The sequence below is a fragment of the Canis lupus genome, chromosome X, assembly GCF_003254725.2.
Source record: "Canis lupus dingo isolate Sandy chromosome X, ASM325472v2, whole genome shotgun sequence".
Taxonomy (NCBI): Eukaryota; Metazoa; Chordata; class Mammalia; order Carnivora; family Canidae; genus Canis; species Canis lupus.
In genome coordinates this window covers 20,234,693-20,248,198 of record NC_064281.1, presented here as the reverse complement: position 1 = coordinate 20,248,198, position 13,506 = coordinate 20,234,693, and the positions used below count along the sequence as shown (strand labels likewise).

At 37.8% G+C, this 13,506-nt stretch overlaps 1 protein-coding gene and 1 non-coding gene across 3 annotated transcripts in view; both read right to left on the bottom strand.

Moving 5' to 3' along the window:
• Positions 1-13,506, bottom strand: part of POLA1 (DNA polymerase alpha 1, catalytic subunit) — a 310,104-nt gene that overhangs the window by 255,011 nt on the left and 41,587 nt on the right. For both annotated transcript variants that reach the window (XR_007409311.1, XM_025438940.3), the window contains exons 19-24: positions 11,472-11,588; positions 10,074-10,249; positions 7,731-7,860; positions 7,119-7,238; positions 5,752-5,851; positions 3,791-3,915 (exon numbers count right to left, since the gene is read on the bottom strand). Coding sequence is in view for 1 of the 2 variants with exons in the window: in XM_025438940.3 (XP_025294725.1) it covers positions 3,791-3,915; positions 5,752-5,851; positions 7,119-7,238; positions 7,731-7,860; positions 10,074-10,249; positions 11,472-11,588 (768 nt within the window). In the remaining variant the exon portion in view is untranslated. The remainder of the gene's footprint in view (positions 1-3,790; positions 3,916-5,751; positions 5,852-7,118; positions 7,239-7,730; positions 7,861-10,073; positions 10,250-11,471; positions 11,589-13,506) is intronic.
• LOC112656066 (small Cajal body-specific RNA 24) lies at positions 4,529-4,657 on the bottom strand. The gene has a single exon (XR_003134075.1). It is a non-coding gene; the product is annotated as a small Cajal body-specific RNA 24 (non-coding RNA).

Here is a 13,506-nt window from a genome sequence, read left to right as displayed (position 1 = left end):
TAAGCCAAAGAAAGGAGAAAGAAGGAAGTAATAAAGATTAGAATGGCCATATAGAAGATAAAGAAAAATCAACAAAACCAAAGTTCCTTCTTTGTAAAGATTAGCAAAACTGACAAATTTTAGCTGCATTGACAAAAAAAATGACTCATCAGGAATAAAAGAAGGACATTATTAATGACCTTAAAAAAACAATTATAAAAGAGTACTATGAACAATTTTATGCCAATTAGATAACCTTACACGAAATGGACAAATTCCTAGAAAGACACAAACTACCAAAATGGACTCGAAGAGAAATAAAATATGTGAATAGACCTATAACAAAAATTGAATAGGAAATCAAAAAAAGACAAGTCTTAAGACCAGATAATTTCACTAGTGAATTCTACCAAATATTTAAAGCAGAATTAATATGAATCCTTCACAAATTCTCCAAAAAAAAACAGAAGAGGAGAGAATACTTGCCAAGTCATTCCATGAGGCCACTATTCTTTTTTTTTTTAAATTGGAATTCGATTTGCTAACACAGAGTATAACATCCCCACTGTTCTCCTATTACCAAAACCAGGCAAAGACATAACAAGAAAAAATAACTATAAACTAAAAGCCCTTATGAATACAAACAAAAAACTCCTCAACAAAATACTAACAAACTAAAACTAGAAACATATAAAAAGGATTATACACCAAAACCAAGTGGAACTTATCCCAGAGACACAGGTTAGTTCAACACCAGAAAATCAATGTAATATACCATATTAAAAGAATAAAGGATAAAAAGTACATGATTATCTCAACAGATAAAGAAAAGGTGGCTGACAAAATCCAGCACTGTTTTGTGATAAAAACATGCAACCAACTGGGAACAAAAGGGAACTTCCTCAATCTGATAAACACCACCTACGGAAAACCTCCAGTGAATATCATACTTAATGGTGAAATAAAGACTGGATGTTTTCCCCCTAAGACCAGAACAAGACAAGGGTGTCTCTCTTGCCAATTCTATTCAATATTGTACTGAAGGTTCCAGCCAGGGACAGACCAAAAAAAAATATATATATAAGGCATCCAGATTATAAAAAATTAAAATTATCTCTCTTTGCAGATAACATGGTGCTATGTGTAGAAAATCTTAAGGCATCCACAAAAATATTAGAAGTGGTATATGATATAGGACTTCAGGAAGGTTGCAGCATATAAGATGAATATACAAAAATCAGTTGTATTTCAATACACTAGCAATGAATAATACAATAGCATCAAGAAGAATGAAATACTTAGGAATAAATTTAATAAAAGAAGTATAAGAATTGAGCAGTGAAAACTAGATAACATCAGTGGAAGGAATTAAAGACCTAATTAAATGGAAAGACCCAATTTTCATGGATTGGAAGACTTAACATTAAGATGGTATACTCCTCAAATCAATCTATAGAGCCAGTACAATCCCTACCAAAATCCCAGGAGGCATTTTTTTTATTTTTTTATTTTTTTTTATTGGTGTTCAATTTACCAACATACAGAATAACCCCCAGTGCCCGTCACCCAATCACTCCCACCCCCCGCCCTCTTCCCCTTCTACCACCCCTAGTTCGTTTCCCAGAGTTAGCAGTCTTTACATTATGTCTCCCTTTCTGATATTTCCCACACATTTCTTCTCCCTTCCCTTATATTCCCTTTCACTATTATTTATATTCCCCACATGGATGAGAACATAGAATGTTTGTCCTTCTCCAACTGACTTACTTCACTCAGCATAATACCCTCCAGTTCCATCCATGTTGAAGCAAATCGTGGGTATTTGTCATTTCTAATAGCTGAGTAATATTCCATTGTATACATAAACCACATCTTCTTTATCCATTCATCTTTCGATGGACACCGAGGCTCCTTCCACAGTTTGGCTATCGTGGCCATTGCTGCTATAAACATTGGGGTGCAGGTGTCCCGGCGTTTCATTGCATCTGTATCTTTGGGGTAAATCCCCAGCAGTGCAATTGCTGGGTCGTAGGGCAGGTCTATTTTTAACTCTTTGAGGAACCTCCACACAGTTTTCCAGAGTGGCTGCACCAGTTCACATTCCCACCAACAGTGCAAGAGGGTTCCCTTTTCCAGGAGGCATTTTTGCATAAATTAACAAGATGATTCCAAAATAAACAAAATGTGATACATACATATCTACAGAATGGAGTATTATTCAGCAACAAATAGGAATGAAGTACTAATACTTGCTACAAAACAGACGAATCTTGAAAACAGTATGCTAAACTGGTGCAGCCACTCTGGAAAAGTATGGAGGTTCCTCAAAAATCTAAAAATAGAGCTACCCTGTGATACACAAATTCAAAGGGGCATACATACCCTGATGTCTACAGAAGTATTATCAACAACAGCCGAACTATGGAAAGAGCCCAAATGTCCACTGACTGATGAATGAATAAAGAGGAGATGGTGTGTATATCTACACATGCAAACACCTACACACACATATACATGCACACGCACAGAGAATGGAATATTATTCAACCATCAAAAGAATGAAATATTGCGATTTGCAACAACATGGGTGGAGCCTGAGTATATTATGCTCAGGGAAGTCAGTCAGTCAGAGAAAGACAAATAATACATGTTTTCATTCATATGTGGAATTTAAGAAACAAAACAGATGAACAGGGCAGCCCAGGTGGCTCAGCGGTTTAGCACCACCTTCAGCCCAGGGCCTGATCCTGGAGACCCCAGATCGAGTCCCACATCAGGCTCCCTGCATGGAGCCTGCTTCTCCCTCTGCCTGTATCTCTGCCTCTGTCTCTGTGTCTCTAATGATTAAATAAATAAAATCTAAAAAAAATAAAACCAGATGAACATTGAGAAAAAAGGGGCAAACCAGAAAACAGACTCTTAACTACAGAGAACAAACTGAGGGCTGCTGAAGGGGAGGTGAGCCAGGGATGGGCTAAATGGGTGATGGGTATTAAGGAGGGCACTTCTATTGAGTACCAGGTGTTATATGTAAGTGAGAATCACTAACTTCTACTTCTAAAACCAATATTACACCATATGTTAACTAGAACTTAAATAAAAATTTGGAAAAAAAAAAAAAAGAAAACAGTATGCCAAGTGAAATAAGCCAGAACACAAAAGGTCACATAAGATTCCATTTACAAGAAATGTTGGGGATCCCTGGGTGGCTCAGCGCTTTAGCGCCTGCATTCGGCCCAAGGCATGATCCTGGGGTCCCAATATAGTGTCCCGCATCGGGCTCCCTGCATGGAACCTGCTTCTCCCTCTGCCTGTGTCTCTGCCTGCCTCTCTCTCTCTCTCCCCCCCACGCCATGTCTCTCATGAATGAATAAATAAAATCTTTAAAAAAAAAAAACAAGAAATGTCCAAAATACACAAATCTATAGAGGCAGAAAAATTAGTAGTTGCTGAGGTCTGGGAGGAATGGAGGGATGGAACAGCTACAACGTAGGGGGTTTCTTTGAAGAGTAATGAAAATGCCATCAAATTGTGGTGAAGGTTGCAAACTCAGTAAATGCACTAAAAGGCATTAAATTGTATATTTTAAATGGATGAAATTTATGTGAATTATATCTCAATAAAGTTGTTAAATAATGTATGGAACCACTGTGAGTTTCCATGTACTCAACCCTCTACCTTTTTTGACCACTAAGAAAGGAAAAACTGTATCCTTAACAGGAAAAACTAGAATGCTAACCCCCCTGGTTCTCTTCCTTCTTTGAGCATTGCTTTTAATCTCAATTTAAAGAGCCCTCAGTTGAATACAAACCTCCGTAACTTTCTGTGTCTCTGAAGCAACTCTTTGCACTGTTGTAAAACAAATGTTGAATTCCTGAATGATGGAAGGATACAGACTGTTGAAGTCCAGGAGCAAAATAAACTTATCATAAAAACCTGCAACAAAAAAGCCATATTACAAAAAGTCATTAAAAAAACAAAACAAAACAGAAAGTCATTTTTAAAAAACCAGATACAAGTAAGGGGGAAAAAAAGGGGAGGAGGGCTAAAGAAAAAAGCAGACTGGTCAAAACATAACATCAGAAGTACTATACAACAAAGTGTATTAGAAACAATGTACTATTCAAAGCAGCGAGTTCTATCAAAGGAAAAAAGTCATCTACTATCACTCTATAAAAATGACTTGTATTAGAGTAAAAACTGAAGTCACAAAAGAACAGGCAAGAAGAGAACATGTCTCACCTTGAAACCAACTACAACGAACAATCCTTTCTGCAGCAGTCCCCAAGTACACCATTATGATGGGCAAACACCTTCTCCTATCAATTACTTCAGATAGGTGTCATATCCATCTCAAAAAAATGTAAGATTCTCCTTCAGGCAAGTATTCCCTCCCACTTACCCTGCCACTTTCACCACCTTCACAGGTATGGATGTTTGTGATCCATACCTGTGAGTAGTTAGGTATTTTTTCATCATCATACTTCCTAAGAATAAAACGGGAAGCCCACTTACCTGTATACAAATGGTATTAAATCAGACAAGAGATGTGTGTCAGCAGTGGAACGATCCACCCTTTTTACTTGCAAAGAGTGAACAGAAAGCTACTATGTTTCTCTAGGACATTTACAAAGAGTATCTTCACCTTAAGAAGAAACTGAACAAAAATAAATGTCCACTATTAAGAAAATAAAAACAGCTGCAAACAGATGTTGATAGCATACTCTGTGTTGAGCACTATACTAAACAATCACTTTGTTCCTTAGGTCTCTGTGTTGTAGATATTATTCTTTTTTTAAAATTCTAGTGTAGTTAACATACAGTGCTATATTAATTTCAAGAGTAGGTATTATTCTTATCTCCATTTTACAGAAGAGGAATGTGAGGCTTACAAAGGTTCAAGAGGAAGCCCAAGATCACACAGGCAGAATTTAAGCCCAGCTCTATCTAACACCAAAGGACTACTGATCTGTTTCAATACAACTAATAATAAATCACTTTTGTCAAAGAGGTCTCCTACTCAGAGTTCAAATTACTTCATAAAATTCATATTCCTGTACAACAGTGTAAATATACTTAACGCTACTTTAACTGTACACTTAAAAATTTAAAGTTAATAAGATTGAAAAAAAAAGATCCCTTCCAGCTCTGTGTACCATAGAACATCTTATTTGCCATTAACAACAAGAGGGAGTAGTTACTCTGCTATTAAAGTTCAATTTGGTGGTTACTGTCTGTACTTTCTTGAACTCTGCTGTCCAAACGAACTGGTCCAGGCAGTCAGGCAGAGGCAGAGCCCACTCTCTAGAGTAGATGGGAGGAGAAAGAGGTGCTTCTACCACAAGACAAATAGCTATATACTGGACTAGGGGTTGGCAAACTATGCGCAGACCAAATTCAGCGTGCCCCCCCGCCCGCCTTTTTGTACCACTCATGACCAAGAATAGTGTTTTCATCTTTAAATGATTGAAAAAAATTTTTTAAACAGAGTATCTCATGATACATGAAAATCACACAGAATTTAAATGTCAATGTCCACAAACAAAGCTTTTTTGGAACACAGCAAAAAAGTTAAAAAAGATTCATATTGATTCATGTCAGGTGACTGGCCAACAAGATTTTCACATCAACAGAAGACAAAAATAAGGTCATTAAAAGACCTATTTCTAACCTACAAAATACAATTTCAGGTCTTGCAGTTTCTCAAGCCTAGGTCTGCATGAAAAAAATTCCATAACACCAGGGACAAACCCACCTGCTGTGCAGCCTTACCAGCTTTAGGGTCCAATACCAAGCCTCCAGCATAAGCGGCTTTCTTACGTCCTTTCTTGTATTTATTGGCATCTCCATCAAGTTCTTCATCTTCATCTCCCTAATATCAAAGGGAAAGAGAACTTCACCAGCCAGCAACTGATTAACTTATTAAGAAGTATTATGACTCTCCCTTTTCCAGCTGCAGTACACAATTCTAACAAACATTATTTGCTTTTAGCTACCTAGGGGGAATGACAGTTACTGTATGTAATATGTTTGCAAACCCAAATGAATGCCAAGCATGGGAATTGCCAAAACACTATATCCCGGAGTTAATAAATATGCAAATTCTACTTTAGAATATTTCTGAATTCAGGGGCAGCCTGGGTGGCTCAGCGGTTTAGCGCCACCTTCGGCTTGGGGTGTGATCCTGGAGACCCGGGATCAAGTCCCACGTCGGGCTCCCTACATGTAGCCTGCTTCTCCCTCTGCCTGTGCCTCTGCCTCTCTCTCTCTGTGTGTCTCTCATGAATAAATAAATAAAATCGTTTAAAAAAATAGAATATTTCTGAATTCACAAAACCTTTTATTTTTTAAATCAATGGATACTAAAGATACAATGCTTCATATAATGTAAAATATGAGACAGTAAAAGAGTCCTCCTAAATTCATTACTCTAACAATCATGATGTAGCAATATTAAAGATTTCATACAGATATGATCATTATCCTCATTAATTTGGAGACCTTAAAGTGTGTCCATATACTTAAAATTCATTCCCAAGTAGTTTATTAATAACCAATATTCAATACCTCAGAAGTCAAGCTCCTGTAAGTTAACATTCCCTATACCAATTTTGATAATGTACATAAAACAAATACAAAAACTTGAATCATCTTAACATTAAATTTCCTCTTTGAGTCAACTGCTATCAGTGAGGACAAACTGGTAATTAAGTTTTAGTTCCAATGTCATGGAGGCCACTTTAGAAAACTGATTGTGGTGACCTGATCCTTCTAGCATACAAAAATGCCACAAAGCAACAAAAAATAAAGGCTCATGCATTTAAGAAAGTAAAGGTTTAACTGGTATCTAACTTTGGATACAGCTAAGATTGCAAAACATTTTCCTTGTATGCTCACCCATCAGAGAAACTTAATGCTACCCTCAAAGAATTTCCTATTTCACAAATAACTTTCATCCACACAGAAAAACGTGAAGAAGGAAATCACCACAAAAACACAACAGACTGAATCTGACATGCTTTCTACAGTATACAGGAGGTTAATTATTTTAGAAGCAGAAATAATCATAGCAAAAAAAGCTATCTAGGTAATAAAAGGGGATTAAAAAAAGGCAAAACACTATGCAAGTTTGGACCCACCAGTTTTTGCTGAGGCTTTCTGAAAATCTGCTTGTCGGGCACAATATAGTTGTTTTCATAAAACGCATGAAGTAACAAGAACTCATTACGCTCAGATCGTCCACCCATCAGCGTCCTAGACTAGTAAATAGAATTTCTTTTTTAAATATGAACTCAAAGCTGTAACAAACAAAAGCAACTTTGAGACAGTAAATTTAATTATAGCACCTCCTCCACAATCATTCTTCCTAATAAGGGCTGCTTTAAAAATAAGAAGGTACAAAATTCATTCTAACATTTCCTTTGAGCAGTATAGTTAAAAAGAGACAAAGAAAGCTTAAAATACTGACACCACTTGGGCTATTTCTTTACTCCCAAAGAGACCATTCCACACATCAGACACATCCAGATGTTAGAGATGATCCTTATGTTCACCCAAAATTTCAACATACTGCACCTGGCTTTCCTCCCCTTCTCGCAGCCAGTTCATTTCACAAAAGAAGCCCAGCTTCCAGAATACAAGTTACTCATTTTATAAGCATGCATTTAGACTCATTATCATATAACAACTACCCCAAGCAAACACTGAATCCAACAGGAAATGCTTTTTCCCCCTTTCTAAGTTAAATTTACCATAATGTTCCCAGCGATGTTAGTGATCTGCAATGCTAATGGAAGAACATTTAGCTCACACATGATCTGCAAAATGAACCTGGCATCTTTCCAGGTGTGTTCCAACAGGTACAGCAGATGAGAAGATTCACTGTACAGAAAAGTAAGAATGAAACAGAATCAAGTAATTAAAAGAAACAATGACTATAATCAGAACATCACAAAATATTACAAAAAATTTTTGTTATGAGTAACTTCAGAGCAACAGCACTTTGGCTTTAGAAACAATTTAAAATGGTTGGTTTGAAACCACGAATTCATTCATGTCATTAATCCCAATGCCCTTCTCCAAAACACACACACACATACAAAAATCCCATAAATACAAAGTAAAATTATGTGTTAACTACAACCTGAAACTACCTAAGCCCTTTTATTTGTTCCATCTAATTAAGTATGTATTTTTTTTTTTTAATTAAGTATGTATTATATGCTGACAATGTGCTAGGCATAGTTCTAAATTCTGACTGTAACCAAATGAGAAAAATACCTGTCCTCATGGGGCTTATGTCCTCATGGGGCTTATGTCCTCATGGGGGAGACAAAGTATAAATTAAAATACATACGTGTGTGTATGTGTGTGTGTGTATACACACATATATACATATATAGTAGGTTATATAATGCTCAGTGTTAAGCGGGAAAAAATGAAGAAGCAAAGGAAACACTAAATGTCAGGAGCAGAGACTGAAATTTTAGTTATGGAACTAGGAAAGAGTTCATTTAGAATAAAGAACCAGAAGAGGTAAGGAGGCCATCCTTGTGAATGAATATCTGAGGAAGAGCATCCAGGCAAGGAGAACAGCACATTCAAAGGCTCTGAGCTGAGCACAAATTTGGCACTTCCAGGACCAGGAAGGAGACCAGTGGCTGAAACAAAGAATGATGTAGAGCGCAGAAGGACAGAGTTCAAGGTAGAGTGACACACTATATAGGACCTTGTAAGTCACAGTAAGGACTGATTTTTACTCTAAATGAAACAGTCACTGGAACATTTTGAGCAGAGTACAGTATCTGACTTAACTTTAGCAAGATAACCCTGGTTCTTGGGTTGAAAACAGAGAGCAAGGAGTCAAGGGCAAAAGCAAAGAGACCAACAAAGAGGCTGATATAGGACTAATTAATCCAAGGGGAAAAAGATGGTAGCTTGGACCAGAATGGGTTCAATGGAAGGGAAAAGAAGTAGTCAGACTTAGACATATTTTAAAGATAAAGGTGACAGGATTCTGTGATGGCTCAAACATGGGATATCTATCAGAAAGAGGAATCATGGAAACCTCAAAGTTTTTGGGCCAAACACGTCTTTGGAGGTTTCCAGGAGTACTAGAAAAAAAAGAGATGTCACTCAAGGAGAACTTCTGTCACTCAAGGAGCTGAGCTTCTGAATAAGGCTGGAGGTTCATATCGGACATCAAGTAAAACAGGCAGGTGGATACAGGAGTCTGGCATTCAAGGGAGAGATCTAAGTGGAGGATACCCAAGCAGGAAGCATCAGCACCTAATACCTCAGGTATTAAAATTCCTGAGACTCGATGAGATCACCTAGAGAACACCGTCAGAAAGAGAAGTGGTCCAAGGACTGGGGAGGAACAGGCAGGAAAAAAATGAGAAGCGGCAAGAGGAGTAGAAAAAACTGTTTAGAAAATAATCAAGCACAAAGGTTCAGTTGTACAAAATGAGTAAGTTCAAGAGGTCTAATATACAGCAATACGACTACAGTTAACAATATTATATACTTGAAATTTGCTGAGAGGGTAAATCTAGAGTATTGTAACCACTAAAAAAATTAGTAACCATGTGAGGTGATGGAAATGTTAATCAGCTTGTGGTGTTTATTTTATAATGTGTACATTTATCAAACATCAGTTTGTATACCTTAAATATATACAATTTCTATTTGTCAATTTTGCTCCAATAAAAATGGAAACAAGAAATAATCAAGTAATATCTCTACATAACTTAAAGATTTCTCAGTTTTTCTATTTCCAAAAGAGTAACCTATCTCCTGAATTAATGAATTAAGGGTAGAAACCTCAATATCACATCAATTTCCAAACTGCTCTTAGGAAACATCTAGATGAGGCTGGGATGAGTGATGGAGATGAAGAAACACTGATAAAATTAATATAATTCAAGAGGCAAAATAATTTAAATTATTAATGTAACAAAGATGCTGGTTCTGACATGAAAGCAGTTCCCCTCCAGAATACCACACACTCCCGTTCCTCCAGCCTGATGGTGATGCTGGTCTCTTGCTGTTGCTCATTTCAAGACAGACAAATTCCAAAGCATCCAGGATCATACCTGTACATATTTCGTACATTTTCCATTGGGATTACAACCCTCTCAGTTCTCAAAATCTGTTGAACAAGTTCAGACAAATGGTAGCTTTTACAACGAATCAATTCCTTTGCTGAAATTTCCACATCACAGATCATTCGGCCACAGGTAGCATTTCTTTCACCAAATCCACTCCTGCCCTACATGGGGAGGACAAAAAGCAAATCCCATGGACGAGCACACACTGAGAACATTCTGTTCTAACTCATTTGAAGCTAGCTCAGAATTACAATGAGAAAACTCTCAATCTCCCATTCACCCAGTCAGCCACCACTCAAATGTTTCTGAACATCTGCTAAGAGGCTGACACTGTTCTAGGCACCTGGAAGATAGCAATGAGCACAACAGAAAAGATTCCTGATGTCCATCTGAAATACACAACAAAAAAATAGGTATCAAAAGCAAGATACTACATAGTTTTAGGGATTAATAAACGTATAGAAAAGAGAAAAAAGTAGAACAGGTAAGGAAAATGGGAATTTAGGGGGGCTGTATCTTAAATAGAGTAGTCACAGTAGACCTCACTTGGAAGATGCCATATAAAGAAAACTGTAAAGGATAAGGAGTTAGTAAATCAAATGCTGGGATGAGGGTTAATAACTTTTTCACCTTAAAGATAAGAATAGGAAAAGAAGCAAGAGCATTAGCTCCAACTCCAATCTGCAACAGCAGAATCCACTGGAGAATATTACAAAAGATATAGATTCCTAAGTTCTCTGATGAGGTGACATGCTCATTTGACTTCTAAGCTTTAAGTAAAGTAAGATTTGAAGCAATGAGCACTCTCAGGCTTAGGAAATGATTGTGGCTTCATTCAAAAACCACCAAAACCTCTTTAAGTGAAACAAGCAGGTAGAACAAAAAATACATAGGCTTTAAGAGTCAAGACAGGCCTGGTTCAAAACCTCAGTTCTTCCCATACTAGCCTTGCAACCTTGAACAAGTTCTGTTACCCCTGCAAGAAGTATGTACATGAAATTGGGAGTTGTTGTGACAGGGCTACTAATGCCCATGGCCTTCTTACACATTCTACATCAGCTCCCTCCCACTCTTCCTTCCCCTCCCCATTCTGAATGGTAACACTCACCAATCTCTGAACCCTGTAACACTGCTCTAAGGGCTACTATAGCTTCGATAATGCCCAAGTAGAGGTAATAAGTACATTCTAACAGCTGATTTTAAAAACTACTAGCGGCTTCTACCAATAAAATACTGCATTCAAAGGAAAAGATGTTAGTGGCAAAGTTAAAATGTCCTATCACAAGACAAACAATTCTTGGTCAAAGAAGCAGTGTGTTCCCAGGTAGCTACTCCATATAAAGAAGCCAAGTCAAGAAGTAAGATTTTGAAAACTATTATTACCCCAAGCTTCGGCATGTTGGATCGCTTCAGTCGACCTATTTTGGACCAGTGAGGAACTTTGCATACATTAATTCTCTGCAGGAGCACTTCCAGTTCAAATCCATAAATATTATGACCCTAGTCAGAAAAAGACGGCAGCCAATAACATTATAACAAACGCAAATTAGAGGATTTATCTTCATATGCAGAGAATTTCTTTGCCCTTTCTTTTTCTGGTCTCTAATTGAAGGCATCATGAGCTTACCTCCGATTGGGGTCCTTTCTTCTCCTGGAATGTATTCATCAGCAGCATTCATTAGCCTTGACATTAACAAAGCTGCTAAGCAGATTGCTGGAATAAACTTTATTTCATCCTAATTGATGCAAGGTTCATATGATGTCTTTTAATTTGCAGCTCATACCTCACAGTCGCAGAGGCAAAATGCAAATTTTTATGTCCCATACTTTCTGTGATCAGTAAAAGCTGTGTTCAAATAATTCCATTTTAATTCCTTAAAAACTGAGAACCTGCCTGTGTTGTTTAACAGTTTACACAGACTTCTTAGAAACTCAGGAACAGTATCTACTTTCTTCTTAAAGAAATGAGTTCAAACACTACTGATTTAGATTCTTAATCAATATAAAACAAAACATATAATACCACACAATAGTTCCAATTAGGAAACAAAACTATACCAAGTAGAAATTCTCTTAAGAATGCAACTAGGGGGGATCCCTGGGTGGCGCAGCGGTTTGGCGCCTGCCTTTGGCCCAGGGCGCGATCCTGGAGACGCGGGATCGAATCCCACGTCAGGCTCCCAGTGCATGGAGCCTGCTTCTCCCTCTGCCTATGTCTCTGCCTCTCTCTCTCTCTCTGTGTGACTATCATAAAAAAAAAAAAAGAATGCAACTAGGGGCACCTGGGTGTCTCAGTCAGTTAAGCATTCAACTCTTCTGCTCAGGTCTTTTTTTTTTTTTTTTTCAAGATTTTATTTATTTATTCATGAGAGAGTCAGAGAGAAAAGCAGAGACATAGGTAGAGGGAGAAGCAGACTCCCCACAGGGAATCCAATGTGGGACTCAATCTCAGACCCCAGGATCATGCCCATGCCCTGAGCCGAAGGCAGATGCTCACAGCTGAGCCACCCAGGCATCCCTCGGCTCAGGTCTTAACCTCAGAGTTGTGAGTTCAAGCAACAATCTGGGCATGGAGCCTACTTAAAAATAACTAAAAATGCAAAAATTTTCTGTCTATAATGATAATTTCCATCATGTGAATAATATGGTTCATAGCCTATGTTTATTAAGAAACTAGATGAAAAAAAATAAGAAACTAGATAACGTTTAAAATAAATCAGAGGGCAGCCCAGGTGGCTCAGCGGTTTAGCATCGCCTTCAGCCCAGGGTGTGATCCCGGAGACCTGGGATCAAGTCCCACGTCAGGCTCCCTGCATGGAGTCTGTTTCTAGATCTGCCTGTGTCTCTGCCTCTCTGTCTCTCATGAATAAATAAACAAAATCTTAAAAAAAAAATCAGAGCAATAGATTTACTTGTTATTAATTTTAATTAAAAATGTGTACCACTATGTATTTATGGCAGTTTTGTTTATTAAATTAAGAAATCCAAGGACATGAGGAAGTCTCATTTCCAAATGATCATTCCTGGGATTAGGGACTCACACCAGTGTCAGGATTCTCTTATCAGTTTGGATTTCTCACATGAAGACTTGAGTCTAACATCCTAAGGCAGGCCAGCTATCCTAAGCACCAGGACATCTCCTTGGGGCCTGAGAGAGACTGCTAGGGGAAACTGGGTGAGGACCTAGTTCTGAGCAAAAGCACCAAAGCAGGACACTGTGGACACAATCTTCCTGGTCCTTTTAAGATGTATTAACAAAATATGTAATACCTAGAATACTGGAAGAGAAGCAGGTACAGACACTGATAACAACCTACAAGCTCTAGGTACTTTGGCCACACCATGGTCAAGAAAGGTATCCAAGAGCAGAAGTGAATGTGGAGAAATGAACAGCATACCTTTTTGCAAGGGTTTCATA